Genomic DNA, 22,037 nt, shown 5'->3' with positions numbered 1-22,037 from the left:
ATGATATCATATATGCTGTCAGCAGTATGGATGACTGCTATGTATGGACTATGCTTCTGATTTTTTTGCATATGTTCTTTTATCTGAGCCCACAATGCAAATCAGTTTCTCTTTTTGATAATAAAATTCATCAACTCAGCGGTGCACAGAATAAGAGTGTATAGGTAATAGAGGGATGGATGAATATTTTAACTTCTGCATCAAACTTCTGCAAGCCATTTTTCATTTCCACGTTTCCACGCAAACACAAAAATGCACCTACTCTGAGGTGTATCATAGTCTAAAACCTCCACCAATCAGAATGTCATTCATTGGCTGACAAGGTTAACGGACACATGAAAGACTGATTCATATTTTTAGCTCTTAAAGCTAAAGCTAAAGCTTAAGCTTATACTACACCACCACACCACCCAAACCTTTAGCTAATTTTAGAATCTTCTTCTTAGAATGACTATAGTGGCATGGCACTCACATGAGCCACAGACAAGACCAGTCAAGCCACCGCATCCATCTGATAATAATTCACATACATTTATCTAGCTGTTACTGTGGGTTCATAGAAACCAGAGAGACAAGAAATCAAACACAGCTGGCAAAGTCACTTAGGATGGTTAAACTAGGAAAATGTCCATCAACTAAGGCTAAATCCACATCCACACTAATGCAGAGATGCTGGGTTGTGTCAAGCTTGTCACATTGTCTTCTTAATGCTCACCATTCATACAGAAAAGCCTTAGCACAAGAAATACTCTCTCTTCAAATTCATTTTTTGGGTTACCTATGTAGACGTGTTGAATAAATATAATTTGCCACAATGTTAAGCAAACATTAAAGAAAGGTTCAGTAGAGAAAGCAAAGATCAAAACTTGCAGCTGCTAGAACAGAGAAAATCAAAAATGGAGTAAACAAGTTAGGTCAGCTGCTAGATAATGATCAGGCACCATCATATCTTAAAGAGCTCATAGTACCCTATTACCCCAATAGAACACTGCGCTCCCAGAATGTAGGCTTGCTGGTGGTTCCTACAGTCTCCAAAAGTAGAATGGGAGGCAGAGCCTTCAGCTATCAGGCTCCTCTCTTGTGAAACCATCTTCCAGATGCGGTCCAGGGGGCAGACACCCTCTCTATGTTTAAGAGTAGGCTTAAAACTTTCCTTTTTGATAAAGCTTTTAGTTAGGGCCGACCCAGCTCGCCTTGGACAAGCCCTTAGTTATGCTGCTATAGGCCTAGACTGCTGGGGGACTTCCATTGATGCACTGAGCTCCTCTCTCTTCCTCTCCATCTGTATGTATTCATTTACCATTACTGCATGCTACTAACTTGACTACTACTTTGTGCTTCCTCATCCGCAGGAAACCCCATGGACCGCACTGCTGTGGGGATGTCCTTCTCCTGCTGTTGCTGCTGTTTGTTGCTAGTCATGTATCTATTGTTATTATTGCTGTTGTTGTTCTGCTTCTCTGTGTCTCCCCCCCCCCCTTCTCTCTCAACCCAACTGGTCAAAGCAGATGGCCACCCACCTAGAGCCGGGTTCTGCTTGAGGTTTCTTCCCGTTAAAGGAGAGTTTTGCCTTACCGCTCTCGCCAAGTGCTTGCTCATGGGGGAATTGTTGGGTCTCTGTAAATTAAAGTTAAATTGAATTGAATTGAATTGAATAGATACTGCATGGCAAATAGTAGTGACAATTACCAACAAGCTCCACTTATTAACAGTCACAACCCGACAGATATGGGATGTCTGCTGTCTGTCTCAATATCAGCTTGGTCTGAATTTGGCCAGGAACACCTGCTTTCACACACGAGTACAGGTATGTCTGCTAGATACTGACATCTTTTTTTTACTTCTCTTTCTCTGGGTTAGGGTTAACTTTCAAGATTTTGTTAGTTGGGTTCCTATGATGTTTTGGGTGATACAAACAGGAAGTTGCCATGGAGACAGTAGGCTACACTTGAAACAGTTTTGTAAATACATATCTATTTTAAGCGTATATGTAGTAGGGGTTGCACAGACTAGACAACTAGTCAAGTTGTTGACTTTACTCCTCTGAGATGACGCTTTAAGCTAGACGTCGACTAGTCGCTGATCAGATGATTATGACATTAACAACATGGACGCCTCAGAGAAGACAACAGGTGAGGAACCTGGTGGCAGGTCATCACAGCAAACCAGTAGCGGTACATCAAGTGTGTGGAAATACATCACTAAAGATGAAATCTGTACTACTGTCACTTGCAAAGGTATCCACTAATACTAGCTGGTGAGGAACAATTCAAATCCTCTCAACAGCAGTCAATTAGCGACTTCACCAAACGCCCTGCCGTATCAGAAAAAAGACAGCTGCAAATCACCAATTTGCCAGTGAATTTCTTTTTTCAAAGATATTCGACCTTTAGCTGCAGTGACATGGAGAAGGCTTCAGACACCTACTATTTTTTTTAACCTGGGTCCGATGGAATTCCACAGTCGTCATGCTCCAGCAGCTGTTCGAGCAAAGGATCACAGTGTAATCCATGCTCACGGATGAAACAGTCACCAAACCAAGTGTCTAGAAGTCACTCGCTATGAGAGCATCACAGTGGGAGCTGGTGGAACAGCTGATTCCAGTGCTGCAACCTTTGGCTAAGGCTACCAAAGGAATGTGTGGTGAGTTACACGTGGGGTTGTCTTTCATCTATCCAGTGATTTTCAACATGATCAGCACCACTCTTTGTGTTGAAGCATCTGACCTGGCAGCTGTACACAACTTCAAGAACACTGTTCGACAGCAGTTGGAAAAATGGTTCAAATTGGTGTCCGATGATCTGACAGAATCCATCTCCATCATAGTCTGTATGCTAGATCCCTGGTTCAAGCATCTTCAGTTCATCCCAGAGAGTAAAAGAGAGGCCGCCCAGAGCCACCTTAGCAGCCTGCTACAAGATGAGGGAGAGCCGCTCGCAGCAACAGGTGGGTCTGCTAGTCAGCCAGCTTAATTGATATAAAATGATATTCTTTTGCTTTAATAATAATAATAATAATAATAATAATGAACTTTATTTATAGGCTAGAGCACTTTTCCACACACACCTTATAAAGTGCTTCACACAAGCAAACAACTTAGTTATAACATGCGTGGCTATATGGTAAACCATTAATTTTCATCCTAGGTGAGGGTGTCCAAAGCAAGGATGTGGCTGATAACGAAGGTGAGCCAGTTACTGGGAAAAGAAAACAGGCAGGAGCACGATTTTGAGCAACTTTTTGAGCCACACTATCAAAGCGGGAGGAAAGCGGGAAATTACTCCCGCAGCCAAAGAAATCCGTGATTATTTCATAACACTGCTCATTCGCACCATGGAGAACCCACTGTAGTGGTGGGCCCACAACCAGAACAGATTTCCCTGTTTGGCCAAGCTATTCAAAAGATACTTGGCTGTTCCAGCCACCAGCACCCCAAGCGAGAGAATTTTTTCTATGGCTGGAAATACCATCATGCGACAGCGGGTGAGCCTTCATCCAGCCCACGTTGATGCTCTTCTCTTCTTGCACGCAAATCTGGATCAAAAAGCAAAAACTGACTGAGCAGGGCTATGACAGTGAGTAGGCTTATAGGCTAGATCTTGCCTGAGTTTTGTTTTCCTCAAGTGTTTTTCCCGACATTTCAATTTTTCTTTTTTTGCACTTAAATGGGAGTTGTAGCGCATTTAAGTTATTGTTGCATACATTGTTGCAGCTGAATTGCAATCTGTTGTTGCTTCTACTTGTTTGTTTCGTGTAAATAACGTGTATGAGCTGTCTGTTAGCATATGCATTAAGTTTTGATAATACAGATTGTCACTTGTTGCAAAGCAGTCCCTTCTCCTGTGGTTTTATTCATGACGTCATCAGTGATTAGTCAAGATCAGCTCGACTTTCATCACATAACTGTCGACTTTAAAAAATCTGAAGTTGTGCAACCCCTTATATGTAATTCCTGATTGCACTGTACCATGGATGTTACTTGTGATAGTAAAATATGATGTTCATGAGGCAAGAACTACAGTTTAAGGGAAAATTGGAGTTTTGACTCTAAAATAAGGGCTACAGAGTTTGACACATAAGTGTCAAAGGAGGACCATGGCAGTGTTTTCTTTTTTGCTGTCTTTTTAATTTACTGGTTATTATTGCTGTTAGAAAAAGCCTTTCAGAAATCTGAAAACTACGTCCTGCTGTAAGACATAGTAAATGAGCTAAATAATAGCTAAAAACTAGTATGGTCATTTTTTTTAAAAATGTCAGTAATTTTGTGATGTAAAACTGAAATAAGAGTGACTAAAAGCAGCATTGCTCTTTGAAACTTACATTGAATTTCTAATTTGTGTAGAAAACGGACAAGCATGAGGCATGCAAGTGAATTTTACTGCTGCATTGTTCCTGAATCATTTAGTGGTGAGATGTGGTTCAGCTAAAGAATAAGAAAAGCAGCTAAATAGACTAATTATCCTGTTGACTGGTCGTTGTGCAAGTTAAACATTTTCTTGTCTACTGACTGCAGATATAGCAGAAAGCAGCTGTAAGGCAGCACCTTTAATTGTCATGTGCGTGCCAGTGTATGCCCTGGAGCACACAGAAAGGTACACTATCTACAGTTTACAACAGACACGTTTGCAGTGCGTCATGTCTGTAGTTCTGCCGATGGTTGACATAGAGTATGTACCTGGGACATGCAGGCACCAGTAGGCAGCACTACAAAGAAAGCACAGCAGTAAACCTAAACTGTTTTATCAGTTCAGTCCAAGGGTTCCGTGGCTGCCTGCAGCTGGTGTAACTCTGACAGAACAGCTGTCAGGCTGCATCACTAAACTTCCTCTCTTTGCCACCAATCGTACTGAAATTCACAAAGCTAAACGCACCAGTATTTTTGCATGGTTATACTTTTTTTCTACCAGTTCACATTCAATAAAATTAAATTCCATTCTTTCAGGTAGCCACTGATCTCCATTCATTTTTAGTCCACTATGAAATCCACTATGACAGCCAACTTAAAGGGTGCTCGAGAAAGTTAAACCCTCACAGTAAACATCATGTCTTTTTTTGGTCATCATCAGTGTTAAACAGAACAAATGAACTAACATTTCTGTTATTACATTGGATGAAAAATAATAGTCAAAAGAATCAAATCACAAAAGATCTATCATTAATTTCTTAAGAAACATGATACTTGGCAGTGGCAAAACTTAGCAGCATACTTAGCAGCAAGTCAAAATAAAAGAACAACAAATGTATAAATTACAAATACTGTACATTAAAAATTATATAGTGCAATGCATTCAGTTCCTTATTTATCTTATACTGGCCCTTTATGCAGCCCCTCAATATACACAGTTTCTCTTACACTCCGTTTTAGCTCCTGTCTCTTTAAGGCCCCCCTCCCGATGAGCCCACTCTGTTCTGATTGTTCAGCTTTACATATCAGAGTTGTGTAACTTTACTGTTATTGCAAACCAAACATTTCCTGCTTTAGTGCTTCAAATAAAAAGCTTTTGAATGAATAGCTAACAGGAGACTTTTATTGTGAAGAAATTACAGGAAGTAAAAACGTGTTCCTCACTGAATTAGCGGAGCTCCATTAGCGGCACTAAAAACCGGTCGAAACAACAACATATGGAGCTATTTGGAGCTATTTGTTCAGTGGATCAGTTAGAAATAATGCAGGGAGGAATAGTACAAGCAGAAACAGCCACAGTGAGATGTTTTATGAAGAGCTGCAGACAACCTCGACACCTCCAACAGGTAAACTATTTATTTTACTTTGCTGAGCTGTGTAATGGCATTGTGGCTACTCCCTGAGCGGAGCAGCGAACTCACGTGCTGAGCACATAGCAGATGTCGATATAAAAAAATCTGTCACAAACTGTTGTCAGCTCAGGCTGAAAGTAGAAAAAACAGTTGGAAACCGAGCATTCAGAGCAGTCTGAAGCTGCTGCTTTTTGATCACAGGGATTACTGCTACATACGTTTACCTTGTTATTTGACACGTCGGCCACTTTAAACATGAACATCCGACATTGTGACATTATAAATATGTCTGAAAATTAGGAAAAGCATAAAACTTCCCCTTTAACAAATAAACAACATATTTGGTGTTGCATGGAATCCTGCCTTTAACCTTGATCTCCACACCAGACTTCGGGTGGGTGAAATGATTACCCTTAATCATGGCATAACAATGTACACAATTATAACATGGAAAGTTCCTTCTGGGAACATGAGACAAAAAATGCATGTGACTCCTAGATAAATCAGTCTTCACCAAGAGATCACGTAACTTAGAAGACCTCTTGTAAAAATACCTAGAACTTGGAACTTGGAATGCACCCGCAACATGGGGGTCACTCTCCAAAATATGCCAGTGATTGCTCACTACTTTTTGGAGTGACTTGCAAATGGAACTGAACATAGAAACTAGTGCCAAGCCCCAAGAAGGGGTCCCTCGAGGGCTTGGTTTAAGTCACTCAGATCGCTGAATAAGGCGTACCCTCTTAAGATGCTCATCCAATAATGTATCCCTATAGCCCCTACACTTAAAATTATTACACAAAACTTTGGCATGTGACTCGAAAGAATCCTCCAAATTACAGATGTGTCTGATCCTCAATAATTGACTATAAGGTAAACTTCTTTTTAATGATGGTGAGAGAAAACTCCTGAAATGTAAAAAAGTGTTTCTATCTGTTTTCTTTTTATATACTTCAGTGTGTATGGAGGTTCCCACTTTTTTCACCAAAACATCCAAAAAAGATATACATTCAAGATCAAAACACAATGTAAAATTAATGGATTCCTCCCTTGAATTCACATATGCATGGAATTCTTTCAAGTCATTGGCACTACCACTCCAAATGAAAAATAAATCATCTATATACCTCCGATAATATTTACTAAACTTAGAATAAGGATTATACTTATAAATGAAATCTAACTCAAATTTCCCCATAAACAGATTTGCATAATTCGGAGCCACCAGTTAGCCCATGGCTGAGCCCCAATTTTGAAGATAATATTGGTCCTGAAACTTAAAATATTTTTTTGTCAAAACTTCCTTAGTTAAAGATAACAAAAACTCTGTAGAGGGGTTCAATTTAGTTCTGAGATTCAAAAAGTACCTCAGAGCCTCCAGACCGTCTTTGTGAGGTATACTGGGATGCAAACTATAGAGACATCCATAGTGCATAAAAAATCAGTCCACATTACAGTCCATCACCTTATTCAAAAAGTCTGTAGTATCTTTAAGATACGAGGGCAATGCATATACCAAGTCTTTAATGTGAGCATCGACATACTGAGAAAGTGGCTTTGTAAGAGATCCTATACCAGATACAATTTGTCGACCAGGAGGATGTAACAAGTCTTTATGAATTTTAGGAAGTGTATATAAATTGTCGTATTGGATTATCTTGAACCATATATTTGTACTCCTCCTCACAGATTTGCCCCTCCCGTAGAGCTTGTTTCAAGACACTCTTAATTTCAGCACCAAACTTTGAAGTGGGATCTGTATGAAGAAGGATGTATACATCTCTATCACTTAATTGTCTTTCCAGTGCTTGCTTTTGTGGACTCAGGATATTTTCTTCATGTGATCTGTATATAGTTGTTGGGCCTCAAACCACAAGGTCACACAGAGAAGGCCTATATGTACCCGCTGAGGCCTGACCACAAGGTGCCTTTTCCTTTGTTACCTCTGAGACAAAGGAACAGCGCCAAAAACGCTGCTCACAGACAATGGGAGTCCATTGCAAACTCTATTTCCAGTGATGCTTTGAAATTTTCACACCTCAGCAGGAAACAGTCAACATACAGTCTCTCATTGGTGGAGACGCTCCTGCACAGCGGAGCGTCCTGATGACACAGCCATGACATCACTGCCCCTTTTAAATCAGAGCACGCCCTGAAAAATACGCCGTTCCCATGCCGCTGGACTAAGGGGAACTTCTGTCCCTCTGTAGGTCAGCTTGACTAAAGGGGGTACCCCACGGACGTGTTTTTCCCCTCACTGAAGACTCCCCTCGCCAGACAAGACGAGACTTCACCTGTGTTCACCCGAACACCAATCCTGGATCCAAGAGAGACCGCTGCTGCAACCAGCACTGTCAATTCCCCTGCAGACATAAGAAAAGGATTTTTCTTCAAGAAGATGCAGAACTTCTCTGCCCCCCTCTCCTTCAACTGAGTCGACTCTGCTGTTTTCTCTGCCACACCGCCGAGAGCCAGCTCGCCATGAGACTCGCCGACAGCACGAGGACGACCACTGTCAGCATCCGAGCCAAGGAACCGAGCCGGACTGAAAAACGGACTTCACACACCCTGCTCGCTTTCTGAAGCAACCAAGTAAGAGGCATAAGTCTGGGCAGAGGCAGTGTTATTGTGTTTTAATTTTCATTGCTACTGTTTTGTTGTGTGCATTAACGGACCGCGAGTCCACTTTTCCTGCTTTACTCTGAGGAGTATTTAAAGTTTGCTGCCTGTTTAGTTGTGTTCACCGTGCTAGACTGTTTTGTGTTTGTCCCGCTCAGGACTACTGCTGTGTTTATGCCACTGTGAGTGAGAAAGTAAGTTGCTTTGTCGATCAGAAACCAGACGTCGTGCATAACAGACTGCCGCCCATATGCGCATTCTCTGTGGACAAAGGAACCGCTACTTTTGCTCTCACGATCGCTTTCTTTCCTTCCTCTCTCTCTCTTTCGACTAACACATACACGCACGCACGCACGCACACACACATACACACATCATCTTTTTACACATCTGATGGTCAGATAGCGTTAGATACAGCGCTGCTCTACCTTTCCTTATTCGCCATCAGACACGTCTGTTTTTCACGGAATTGGGTGAGTGCAAGACGCCGACTACCAGGTGCGCCATCTTGCTATTGTCTAACCAAGACACCGCCATACTTCCGCCATTCAGAGCTTAAATTCAACCTTTCTTCGTTCACCCTTGAATGTTGATATCTCTCAGATATTAACATTCTAGGTGAACTCTTTTATGAGACTACCTTGTTTGATTATTGGTCCCAGTTTCTGGGTGGTGCCCCGTATTTGTTAATTCATATTGATAATTCTATTAATTGTTATAATTAGTTAATTATCATTGATAATTGATCATTATTGCATATTCATCATTCATTCACATATAATCAACTGTGCTCCTCACAGATCCAACAGTTGGTGCCCGAATTATTGATTGATATTAATAATCTCTTGATTTCATAATTCATAATTGTCTATGATAATTATGAAGTATTACTAATAACCAAACACACTCCTGCCCGTCCCAACATAGTTCTCTGTGATGTGGCACATGAATAAGATTTGTTCCTTTGTTTGTTTTTTGTTTGTCTTCTTATGAACTGGACAGAAATTTATAATGCAAACTAGTTGATTTGCCTGGTCTTTTAAGTCCCAAACATACCCACTGAATGCAACGATGATATCTGTGAGTTACTCCAGGGACGTAAGACTGACAAAACCTGCAGTGTCATTCTTGTAGCTGTGGCATGTTGTTGTTGAAAGAGGCCAAAAAGGCAGAGGATGCAATGTACACGCATGTGAACAGAACAGTTAGTTTACTTGCTGTAGGTATTCGTCACAGATTTTAAAGCCACAGCATGTGGCTCACACCAGTAAACCAGCAGAGTGTTGACAGTGGAGAATATAGTAAATATGATTCCTGGAACACACCATTTCTTCCAGAAAATGAAAGTAAATATAAAACACACACGTTACAACTCTCTAAGACTTTCACTTCTTTTTTCCCCCTTTGACACATAAAAATGCAGACTTGATATATGCTGAAGGGAGTTCATGTTCCCTGCATCTCTCCTCACCCTTTCTGGTGGCATTTCTAACCACCAGCTGCTTTTCCCTGCACTATCAATCAGACCTGTTACTTTGGGGCTGATAACCACTGAGGCTTTCAACTGGCAATTATTTAAGTATTCCTATGGTCCAAGTGAAGAGTAAATATTTTCTTTGATTGATAACACAAACCTTTAGGAGATCTCCCTGAACACACACATGCCAGAAACAACCATAGAGGAAAATCTGAATGTATTCAGGCCACATAATAAAAGTTAATAATGAAAGAAGACCACAAAATGTTTAGACAGTCAATCTCAACATGCACTAACCTGTTAAACGACACTGGCACACCCATGGGACACTTTAGCCTCTGTAACTTTTGTTCAGGATCATCTATACTCATTCTAACTTTTTGGTAGTAAAATTTAAAGAGTTGCCTTTCAAAAGAAACCATGATTATGAACAGTAACTTTTTTATTTTTGGTATATTATTTTCAGGCTCGTGCACAAAAATAGAGGTGCCTGGTAAGAATTAAAACCAGACAACAAACCTACTGAGGGAAAGTGTGTAGTCATAAAATCACTTGCTGAAGTGTTTCTTTTTCTCTGACAGGCTTTCCCATCTATGTCCTGCCACAGATTTCATCAACTTGCACAACTTCTTAATCCCCTCCATGTCCCTCTAGTGTTGTGTGTGTGCAAAGTGCGTTCCAGTATCCACCATGTCAGCAGAAGACGTCAGGCTAAGAGAACCACTGACTCACCCATTTCCTTGGTCGCCCCCTGGGTCTTTTCTCCCCAGTTGCCTCAGCTTTCTGTGAACACAGAAAATAGGAGCAATATAATCAGTCTTTATCCTGACCATTGACTGTATATAAATATGGACGCATGACAGCTCCCCAAAAGTGAAACGAAAACATCTCGATCACCCCCTGGTGTCTGGCTGCTGTATGGGTCATAAATCCCACTCCCTCCATGTGAGTGGGTGGAACATGAACCAAACTAAAAAATCAAAGTACACATCAAATAAATTTTTCCAAAAGATGGTTTCTGTCATCACACTGATGTTTGTCCAAATGCTCATTTTTCTAATAAGTTTTTTTTTTTAATAAGCTATTTGACGATATATAAAGGGGATGTGACATCATGATTGACAGCTGCTCACAAACCTCCGTCAGGCAGCAGGATGGCAAAGGGAGCTTGTCCCACAGGCCATCATCCCACCACCCAACTCTGCTGCACAGACTCTTGCTCCAAATTACGTCATAAAAGCAAGATGGCAGCTCCCGGAAATGAGATATTTTGGCTTCACTTTTGCATAGCAGCAGGAAGTGGAGACACGCTGTCCATCTTTAAATACAGTCAATGATCCTGACTAACACCTCATGATATATATGATATGAAAGTTTTATGTAAAACACCTGATGAGGCAAAATGACAAAAATAACAAGATGTTAGGTGTTTAAGATGTGTAGACATCTGTGATCTGCAGACATATTTAGATCTGTTTGAATCATCTGGAGACATATTAAGAAAACTAGATACCGTGTTCCAAGATGGTGCCCTATTCATTCCAATGAAAGCTGATTAGTGGGCACACAGGTCAAAAAGTTTTTTAGGCTGTCTTTTAGGCTGTCTTGTTTTGGCCAAAATGGCCAAATATAATTTTTTAAAAATAATTTTCAAGTTTTATGTTTTAGTTAACCCTTGTGCCTCACTAGTGGCCTAAAACAGCCTTTAACATTTTATTTTTTCAATCATTTTGGCTGTGATTATGCTGAAATCCAACCACATATATATACCACTATATTAATCATCTATAATATACTGTTTAGAAACAATACTAACTTTCAGCATGTTAGGGCCCTTTTAAGTCCCTCTGAAACCCATTAACACCACATTTTTGATCCTGTGGTTGCTGCTGCATAAATTCATGCATTCTGTTTTATAAGACTTTCAAACTAAAGTCCTGGCTTCAAAATTTTAGTTTTTACTATTCTCCAACTGGTTGAGCCATTTTCTCTTTTTTAACCCTTTGTGCATGGGCAAATGCATGCTATTTTCCTGATTTTCGCTCAAATCCTTGTGGAAAAAAAATGTCCCCAATGTAAACCCATACAAACTGTATTTTTTGATCCCATGGCCACAATATTGTATAAGCATGCATTCTATTTTATTAGGCTTTCAAACTGAAGCCCTGGCTTCAAAACTGTAGTTTTTACTATTTTCCAGCTGATTGAGCAATTATCTCCTGTTTGCCCTGAAGAATAAATACATTAGAATTTCTCTCCAATAGGGGCTATGCCGGTGGCATTTCATGCATTATCAAGTTCTGAAGGACACTGTAGCAAACTTATCCATCTAAAAATGGTTTGTTTGTATTGATATGGATGTCAAAGGGTGGTGTATGTTTGTGTATGGAAATCTTGTGTGTGTTTGTGTGTGTGTGTGTGCGTGTAGCTAAAATTTATATGGGCTGCAGGTCACATCACTCCTTTCTCCCTCTCTCTCTCGCAAACACACACATACACACATGCACGCACACACATGCACATGCACGTGCAGGCCCTCTGACTCTAAGATATAGGATATTATACCTGATACAGATGCCTACATGAGTTACAGTACAGTATATGCAATCGAGCTTTGAAGGTATATGTGTGTGTGTGTGTGTGTGTGTGTGTGTGTGAAACAAGAGGGCAAGTGATTCCCATGGCATGTTTTTCATTTGCTCTGATTCATGTGTCTTTTCAATACTGATTCATATGTTTTTGAAATACAGAGATAAAAGTAAGTTCAAAGCTCCCCAATTACATAGATGCCCACAGATACACTTATACATGCACTCCTTCCAGACATAGAAACCTGCAGCACTGCAAAGGTGCAGTGGGGCAAAAACCAAACAAGGCACCCTAAACCATTAGTTTGTTTATGTAGCTGCAGTCGTAGCTAAACTGACAAATACAGCCAGCTCTCGAGCTATGCATTTCTTACCTGTGACACACACACACGTATGCACACATGTAGACAGACACACACTCACTCACACACTCATTCATTTCTGTTCTGACTTTTTGAATGTTAAATGTTGAATTTGTTAAATTTTGTTCGAAGTGATATTGTATTTATGCTATATTTCTAGAGCAAAATAAGGTAATATGCTGTTAGAAAACAAAAACTTTGAAGGGTTATAGGGCACTTTACATATGCTATAAGTTAACAGGTCAGATTCTATACCTTAATCTTATACTGCACAAAAAATAATTATGCATAAATTTCATTGTTGGACTAAAGGAACATAAATCTTACTCAGGTTGACATTGAGTAGAAAATGTTTATATTTGAGACCTATAAAAGTGTCTACTGCAGGCAAATGGAAAGAGTAACTCAAAACATCAATCTAGAATCAAATCTATGAATGTATTGAATTGAGAACTGATTTTGAATCGCAAATCAAATCGATTTTGAATCGCAAATCGTTTTGAATCCTGAAATATCAAAAGGACTATACATCCTTTTTAAGTGAAGTTATCAACAAAGGATACACTGAGATTGTGCCACCACATCAGTTATAGCATAATGACAGCAAGTTGTGGTTCCTCCTTCATCATGGTGTATACCATCCCCAAAAGAAATCTTTGAGTAATTTTTGACTGTGGAGCAGATTTTCAAGGTGTGTTGCTTAACAGCCAACTTCTGCAAGGTCCAGATCTCACCAACACTCTGCTTGGAGTTCTTTTACGATTCAGAGAAGAACATGTGGCCTTAATGGCGGATATAGTGCTGTTCCACCAGGTCAGAGTGTCAGAGAAGAAGATAGATTTTCTCAGGTATTTGTGGTGGTCTAAAGGAGACTGGACTAAAGATCCAGTAGAATATCGGATGCTAGTACATCTTTTTGGTCCATCTCATCACCCAGTTGTGCTAATTATGCACTAAGGAAAACAGTTGAGGATAAAAAAGGATTTCATCCCACCAATAATGCATGATACCATCCAACATAATTTTTATGTGGATGACTGTTTGAAATCACTGCCATCAGAGGAAGAGGCAGTGTAAATGATACAAGACCTGACTGCTGACAGCCAAAAAATGCAGAATTGCATCATTTTTCAGATGCCAGTCAATATGGTTACAGTACTGTAGCTTACCTTAGACTGACTTTCGAAACAGGAGTACAAGTCTCATTTATGCTGGGGAAGTCAAGAGTTGCTCCAATGAAACAGACTACCATTCCAAGACTTGAACTCACTGCCGCTGTGCTGGCAGTTTGTGTTGATAAAATGCCGAGGAAGGAACTTTAATTTCAGTTGAAGAAATCCGTTTTCTGGACGGACAGCATGACAGCACTTAAGTACATCATGAGTGAAACCACAAGGTTTCACACCTTTGTGGCAAATCGAGTGGCTATCATGAGAGAAATGATAGACCTCTCACAGTGGAGATATCTCAATTCAAAGAACAACCCTGCTGATGATGCTTCCCAAGGATTATCTTCAGACCGCTTTCTGACTTGCAAGGGATGGATCAAGGGTCCAGACTTTCTTTTAAAAGCAGAAGAGGAATGGCCAAAGTTCATCTTGGATCACAACCCACTTTCCAGCAATGACCCAGATGTCAAAAAGGATATTGCTGTGAATGCCATTACTGTAAATGATTCAAACAATGCAACACAACAATTACTGAGTTACTTTTCAGATTGGAATAGACTAAGAATCTCAGTAGCTTGGTTTCTCAGGCTCAAAGATACTCTTCTAAAGCTTGCAAAACACAACAGTGGAAGTTTCAAACCTGGAAAAGGGGAAACCTGTGAAAGGTAACAGTGATATTTCCAAATTGGACCTAGTGTTAGATGGCATGTTGAAAGTAGGAGGCAGACTCAGTAAAGCAACCATGCCTGAGGAGGTTAAACACTATGATTCTATCAAAAGATCAACTTGTTTCCAAACTCATTGTGCAACATATTCATAAACTCATGGGACATGCTGGGAGAAACCATATGTTGTCAACCCCCAAAATGAAAATATTGGATCACAAATGCCAACGCAGCATGCAGAAAAACGATATGATTGCTTTGTATGCCGAAGTGACCAAAGAAAGTTTGGAGAACAAAAAATTGGCAGACTTTTCTTTGATTTAGAGCACACCATAGCACAGACACAGCACTGGTGAAGGTCACAAATGACCTCCTGACTGCATCGGACAAAGGACTTGTATCTGTACTTGTCTTGTTAGATCTTAGTGCCGCATTTGACACAATTGGTCATCACATCCTATTACAGAGACTGGAACATTTAATTGGCATTAAAGGAACTGTATTAAGCTGGTTTCAGCCCTATTTATCAGACCGATTTCAGTTTGTACATGTTAATGATGAATCCTCCATGAAGGCAACAGTCAGACATGAAGTTCCACAAGGCTCTGTACCTGGACCAATACTATTCACCTTGTATATGCTTCCTTTAGGTGATGTTATTCTGAAACACACCATAAAGTTTCATTGCTATGCAGATGACACCCAAATATATTTATCAATGAAGCCAGATGAAACCAATCAGTCAACTAAACTCTAAGCATGCCTTAAAAACATGAAGACCAGGATGACCTGCAATTTTCTGCTACTAAACTCAGACAAAACTGAAGTCATTGTGCTTGGTCCTACACACCTTAGAAACACATTATCTAATGATATAGCTGCTCTAGATGGCATTACCCTGGCCTCCAGCACCACCTTAAGGAATCTGGGAGTTGTTTATGATCAGGATATGTCCTTCAAGTCACACCACATAAATCAAATTTCAAGGACTGCCTTTTTCACTTACATAATATTGCAAAAAATCAGGCACATCCTTTCTCAAAATGATGCAGAAAAACTAGTCCATGCATTTGTTACTTCTAGGCTGGATTATTGCAATTCCTTATTATCAGGCTGCCCTAAAAAGTCTCTAAATATCTCCAGCTGGTCGAGAATGCTGCTGCACATGTACTGACAAAAACTAGAAAAAGAGATCATATTTCTCCTATTTTAGCTTCGCTGCATTGGCTTCTAGTAAAATCCAGAATTGAATTTAAAATACTTCTCTTCACCTACAAAGCCCTGAATGGTCAGGCACCATCATATCTTGAAGAGCTCATAGTACCCTATTACCCCACTAGAACACTGCACTCTCAGAATGTAGGCTTACTGGTGGTTCCTACAGTCTCCAAAAGTAGAATGGGAGGCAGAGCCTTCAGCTATCAGGCTCCTCTCTTGTGGAACCATCTTCCAGATTCGGTCCAGGGGGCAGACACCCTCTCTATGCTCAAGAGTAGGCTTAAAACTTTCCTTTTTGATAAAGCTTATAGTTAGGGCCGTCCAAGCTCACCTCGGACAAGCCCTCAGTTATGCTGCTATAGGCCTAGACTGCTCTCCTCCTCTCCATCTGTATGTATTCATTTACTGTTACTGCATGTTACTAACTTGACTCCTTCCCAAGAGTTCCCCATGGACTGCGCTGACCGGGATGTCCTTCTCCTGCAGTTGCTGATGTTTGTTGTTGCTTGTCATGTCATGCTTGTCTTATGTTATTGTTGTTGTTGTTGTTGTTGTTCTGCTTCTCTGTGCCCCCCCCCCCCCCACCCCCCACCACCTGTCAAAGCAGATGGCTGGGATAGAGCCGGGTTCTGCTTGAGGTTTCTTCCCATTAAAGGGGAGTTTTTCCTTACCGCTGTCGCCAAGTGCTTGCTCATGGGGGAATTTGTTGGGTCTCTCTAAATTGAAGAGTATGGTCTAGACCTGCTCTATGTGAAAAGCGCCCTGAGATGGCTTTTGTTGTGATTTGGCGCTATATTAAAAAAATTGATTTAAACTGAGTTGAATTGAACTTTTCATGAATACAAGAGTAGACTATTTTGGACCCACTGAGGTTAAGAAAGGTCACAACCTGGTCAAGCACTATGGTGTCATATTTACTTGCATGGCAAGTAGAGCCATACACCTGGAAGTCGCATATTCATTCGATACAGACATGTGTGTTAATGCTGTGAGAAGATTCATGTGTCGCCAAGGCAAAGTAGTCCACATACAATCTGACAATGGCACAAACTTTGTTGGTGCAGAAAGAGAGCTCAGAGAAGTGTTGGCCTGCCTGGACTACAGCAAGATACAGAAAGCTTTGCTATCAGATGGACTAAAATGGAGCTTCAACCCACCTGCAGGTTCTCATCATGGAGGAGCATGGGAGCATCTTATTCGCCTTGTTAAGAAAGTACTCTACTCTGTTCTCCAACAACATGTGGATGGTAAGGTTTTTCATACTATCATGTGTGAAATTGAAGCTATTTTGAATGATCAACCTATCACAAAGGTCTCAGATGATCCAAATGACTTGGAGGCACTCATGCCTAATCATCTGCTGCTTTTGAAGAAGAAACCATTACTGCCACCTGGACTTTTTAAAGATGATGATCTATACACCAGAAAGAGATGGAGATAAGATCAATATATGGCAGACCTATTTTGGAAAAGGTGGTTGAAGGAATACCTCCCACTATTATGAGAAACAAAAGTGGATCAAACCAAAAAGAAGCTTCACTATTGGAGACTAGGTCATCATTATGTATCCTACTGCACCAAGAGGATCATGGCTGATGAGGAAGATAAACTTAGCACAAAAAGTAAGGAAATTTGTGTAAGGTAGATTATGTCTTTGTTGTAACAATGCTTCTTGGCAATAAATCTTATACCATTGGAAAGCCTGTTTATTTCCATTTTAAATGGTGCCACATTTGTAAGGAACATGCATTTGTGGGATGAGCAGCAGAGCTGAGCATGTGGGTTGCACTCTTGTTTGATGTTTGGTGGATTGGATGATTGAAGTTTGAAGAAACAAAACATATTGGCAATTTAACAATTTATTCACTTAACAAACAGGAGCCTCCGTAGCGTGTGGCACCTCCTCCTCATGCTGGTCACCAGCCTGGTCACACACTGCTGTGGAGGAACGTTATGTTCAGCGATGAGTTCAGATTATTCTGCTCAATGGCAGAATAAGCTGTTTGGCAGAGAAGATTTGGCATATTTTTCATGGATGCAACCCACATACTCAGCTCTGCTGCTCATCCCACAAATGCATGTTCCTTACAAATGTGGCACTATTTAAAAGGGAAATAAACAGGCTTTCCAAGGGTATAAGATTTATTGCCAAAAAGGATTATTACAACAAAGAAATAATCTACCAAACACAAATTTCCTTTCTTTTTGTGCTAAGTTTAATTAATACTTACCCTGATAAAAGAGGTTGGGTGCAGTCAGTGAGGCTAAAGACCAAGACTGGACGGTTGGACAGACCAATTTCCGAGATCTGTCTACTGCAAGAAACTGCAGAGGGTTCAGATGGCACCTCTGCTTCACAAATGAAATAAACAAAAGAAATCACTTTAGTATTGGCTCCTTAGAATTTTGTTTTTTTTGTTTTGTTGGTAACTGTTTGTAACAATTCAGGGGCCGGTGTGTTGGAGCCAATATGGGTGGGGATTTCTTTTTTTTTGTTTGTTTCTTTTGTCTTTGACTAGTTATAATTTGGGTATTTGTATGCCACACCACAAGGGGGCAGTTAACATGATGGTGATAGGTCATGTCACACAATCAGGTAATAAATAGACACAGTGAGGTGTGTAGCCACATTGTGGTTGGACCACAGGGGAATGGTTCTTACCACAAAATAACCTACAGCAAGAAAGAAGAATCAAGTAATGAAGGATTAACTAAAGCTATTCAAGAACATATTGTAGCATTTAATTAATCACCATGGCTATCAGTATTGGGTCAATTAGTCACAACAGTAAGCATGTGTCTGTTTCTGTATGTATCATTTGCTTCCATTCACTAACATTGTAACAAAGTTTGTTATCAAAAATTATCAAAATCTTAAAAAGTATAAAAGTTATGAAAAAACTGAATGATAGTGGTAGTGTCCTGAACAAGCTGAATGCTTAGATATATTGAGGGGTTTTGTAGCTGAAAGTATGTAGAAGTAGTTAGCCATCAAAAAACATACAGAATAACAATAAATAAACTAGATCTAGGTAAACTAGATCTAGGAAAACTAGGTCTGCATTTTCTGAAGAAAATGCATGTGGAAGCTGTCAGCTGCTGCTGATGCTGCCAGCTACTGCTGCTGCTGCCAGCTACTGCTGCTGCCAGCTGATGCTACCACTGCTGCCTCTGCAAGCTGCTGTGAATGATGCAAGCTGAAATGTATTGGAAGCTGAAAGCTTAAAGAAATTGCTGAAGCAATTCTGAAAATGGCTGCAAAAACACCTGATAACAACTGAAACACATTGTGTGCATGTGTGTGTCTGTTCGTCAGTAATTGTGCCCCTAAAAATAGAAAAAACAGTTTAAGTGTGTGTGTTTGTCAGTCAGAGTCCCCAAAAATATAGAAAAACCAGTTTGTGTGTGTGTGTGTGTTTATATTTGTGTATCAGTAAAAGTCCCCATAAAAATAGAAAAACCAGTTCATGTGTGCATGTGTCAGTAAAAGTGTGCTTCTGCATTTATTTCACCATCAGCTCAAATGAGTGCTGCTCTTAGCAGGGTTCGAACTCAAAACCTTTAGATCTAAAAGGGGCACAGAAGTGGCATGATCTTAAACGAGTTGACTACTCAGACATACTTCATGTCACAGGAAGAGATGACTTAAACATGCATATCAATCCACATTTTAGGTAATAATATTAAAGAGCACTCAAGTTGCATTGAATGGTGGTACAAGGTAAATATCAAAAGCAACTTTGCTCATAAGAGCAATATTATGAGGAGCATTCCAAAGAGCGGGTAATGAACTTGCACAAAGCTTTTCATCTAACGGGGACAGCAGACCATAAGAACCGCGTTCTAAACCACTGAGCTGGCAGACAATCCCTGAAATGGGAGAAAAAAGTTCCACTTTTGTTGAGAAGAAATGTATTTGCCTAAAACTAGAGCTTGTAACCCAGAGATCTGTACATCATTAGTGGCAGCAGGATTAGATTACCATGAGAATATATGATATGTGTACAAAGTGTCTGAAGGAAAAGAGAATCTGTAAGTTTAAGAAACTGGAGTTAGAGGAGACACACAGTCTGCAGACTGTACTGCAGTCAATGAGAGCATGACAAGGACTCCCTACCTATGAAGGTTCAGATCTCAAATACTATAAGTCCTATGGGAAATGTTTTTACATTGTAAGATGGAGGAGGCATGTGGCAACATACTGAGGTAAGATATGTGCTTGAGGGGTGAGGTCTATTTAGATTTTTTTTCTGATCTAAAAATAGCTCTGCTCCTCAACCTGATCACATGACACAATGGTGAGATCTGTAAAACGCTGTAATAGCCTTATACTTTGAACATAAATTATTCCAAAAGTACAAAAGATATCACAACACAACACTTTGAAAATTCAAAGTTTTGCAAACATTTTAAGGTTGGAATGGGGTCTGTAGGATAAAGGATGTCTGAGCAGTTGAGTCTCAAAGTGATAACAGTTCCAACAGTTGGACAACTCCTCCCATAGACTGTCATTATAATTATTATTTTTTTTAAATCAGTGAAACATGTTACAATAAAGAAAAATACGAGCACACATTCTCGCAGCAGCAGCAGTTGAAAAGGTCCAAAAAATGTATGGAACATGGAATAATAACAAAAACTAGATTTTTTTCCTGTGGAAAATGCATGTGATTGCTGAAAGCTGAAATACATAAAGCATTGCTGGAAATACTACAGATTTGTTCAGCATCCCTATCTGTACAAGAAACTGTTTATGAGAGCTTGAAGCTGTTAGCTGCTGTGCATCTCCCAGCTGCTGCCGCTGTAACCTGCGTGAATAATGAAAGCTGAAATACATTGGAAGTTGAAAGCTGAAAGAAATTGCTGAAGCAATCCTGAAAACCACTGAAAAAACAGCTGATATCAATTGAAATGCATTGCTTTGAAAACTTGGAAGCTGAAAGGTACCACTGGAGCTGGAAGCTGAAGTGCATTAGCTGAAGAAGCTGAGAGCTAAAACATGTTGCTGAAACAGCTGAAATCAAATGATATACTCTCAAAGCTGGAAGTAAAAAAACAGCCTCATTTTGAGTTCCCTGTTAAGATACAGTTACTGTCTAGGGCTTTTATTTTAAAAAACATCCATAGTTTCCTGTTAACATGCAGTGATTGTTGGGGTCTTTTTTTGAAAAATAAGCCTGATTGTGAGCTTAGATACAGTTACTCTATGGGGCTTTTATTTTGAAAAAAAACAGCCTCATCCAAAGTTTCCTGTTAAGATGCTGTTATTGTCTGGGGTTTTTAATTTGAAAATCAGAAATGAGTGTGTGTGTGTGTGTGTTTGTGTGTATCCGTAAAAGTCCCCATAAAGACCTAAAAAACAGTTTGTGTGTGCGTGTTTCTGTGTCAATATGTGTTATTGTATGTGTATGTACAGGGAGCCACACATGTATATGTATGTATGTAAGTATGTATGTTTGTATGTACAGTACAAGGGTCACTATGCATGTGTATGTCTATGTGTGTCATTTGCCCCCATTTACTTTCATTTCACAATTAAAGAGCGGACTTTACCTCATAGCCTAACAAAATAGCTTGTTTGTCATTGCCTTTCAAAACAACCCATATGTCCATATTTTTTTTTGTTAAGTTTGAGCAAATAAAACTACTTGGTTAAGATAAGTGAAACATGGTGGAAAGGAAACAAACTGGCTGTTGATAGGAGCCAGGATGCAAACAGTGGTCCCTGGCATGCAGAAAAACATGCTGCTAAAATTACCTACAAGGATGGTTTCTTTTTTCTTCTACTTCCTCTTACTTTTCTTCTGGTCTATGCAAACAATGACATTTTTCCGCATTGTGACCATCAAGTTTGACACTGATGTATCAGTGTTTAGGAAAAGCTCTGTGTCAATACTATCAAGGCATTTTCAAATGTACTCAGTGTTTTTGAAAAGCAGTCTTTGCTCTGGTAAATGACAGCTTATTGTTGACAGAATGGAGAGCCAAATCAAAGAGAAAAAGGATTTTCAAATGTGTCCACATTAGCATAGACATGGACTGAGTTAGCAAAGTGCCAAGAGTGTATGTTTACAGAGCATTCCCTTACAGTGAAAAGTAGGGGTGCAATGGATCATAGTTGATCCGTGATCCGTACGCATCGCCCCCCACGGTTAGGCACGCATGTGAACCGCAGATTAATT

General features: G+C 40.0%; 1 protein-coding gene across 1 annotated transcript in view; it reads right to left on the bottom strand.

Moving 5' to 3' along the window:
• The window catches only part of hmga2 (high mobility group AT-hook 2), a 110,028-nt gene that overhangs the window by 57,347 nt on the left and 30,644 nt on the right, over positions 1-22,037 (bottom strand). Inside the window, exon 3 of the mRNA XM_067581845.1 lies at positions 10,586-10,636. Within this exon, the coding sequence (XP_067437946.1) occupies positions 10,586-10,636 (51 nt within the window). The remainder of the gene's footprint in view (positions 1-10,585; positions 10,637-22,037) is intronic.

Source organism: Thunnus thynnus, chromosome 23 (assembly GCF_963924715.1).
Source record: "Thunnus thynnus chromosome 23, fThuThy2.1, whole genome shotgun sequence".
Taxonomy (NCBI): Eukaryota; Metazoa; Chordata; class Actinopteri; order Scombriformes; family Scombridae; genus Thunnus; species Thunnus thynnus.
The sequence above is the reverse complement of the archived record's forward strand: the minus strand, read 5'-3'. Positions and strand labels throughout refer to the sequence as shown.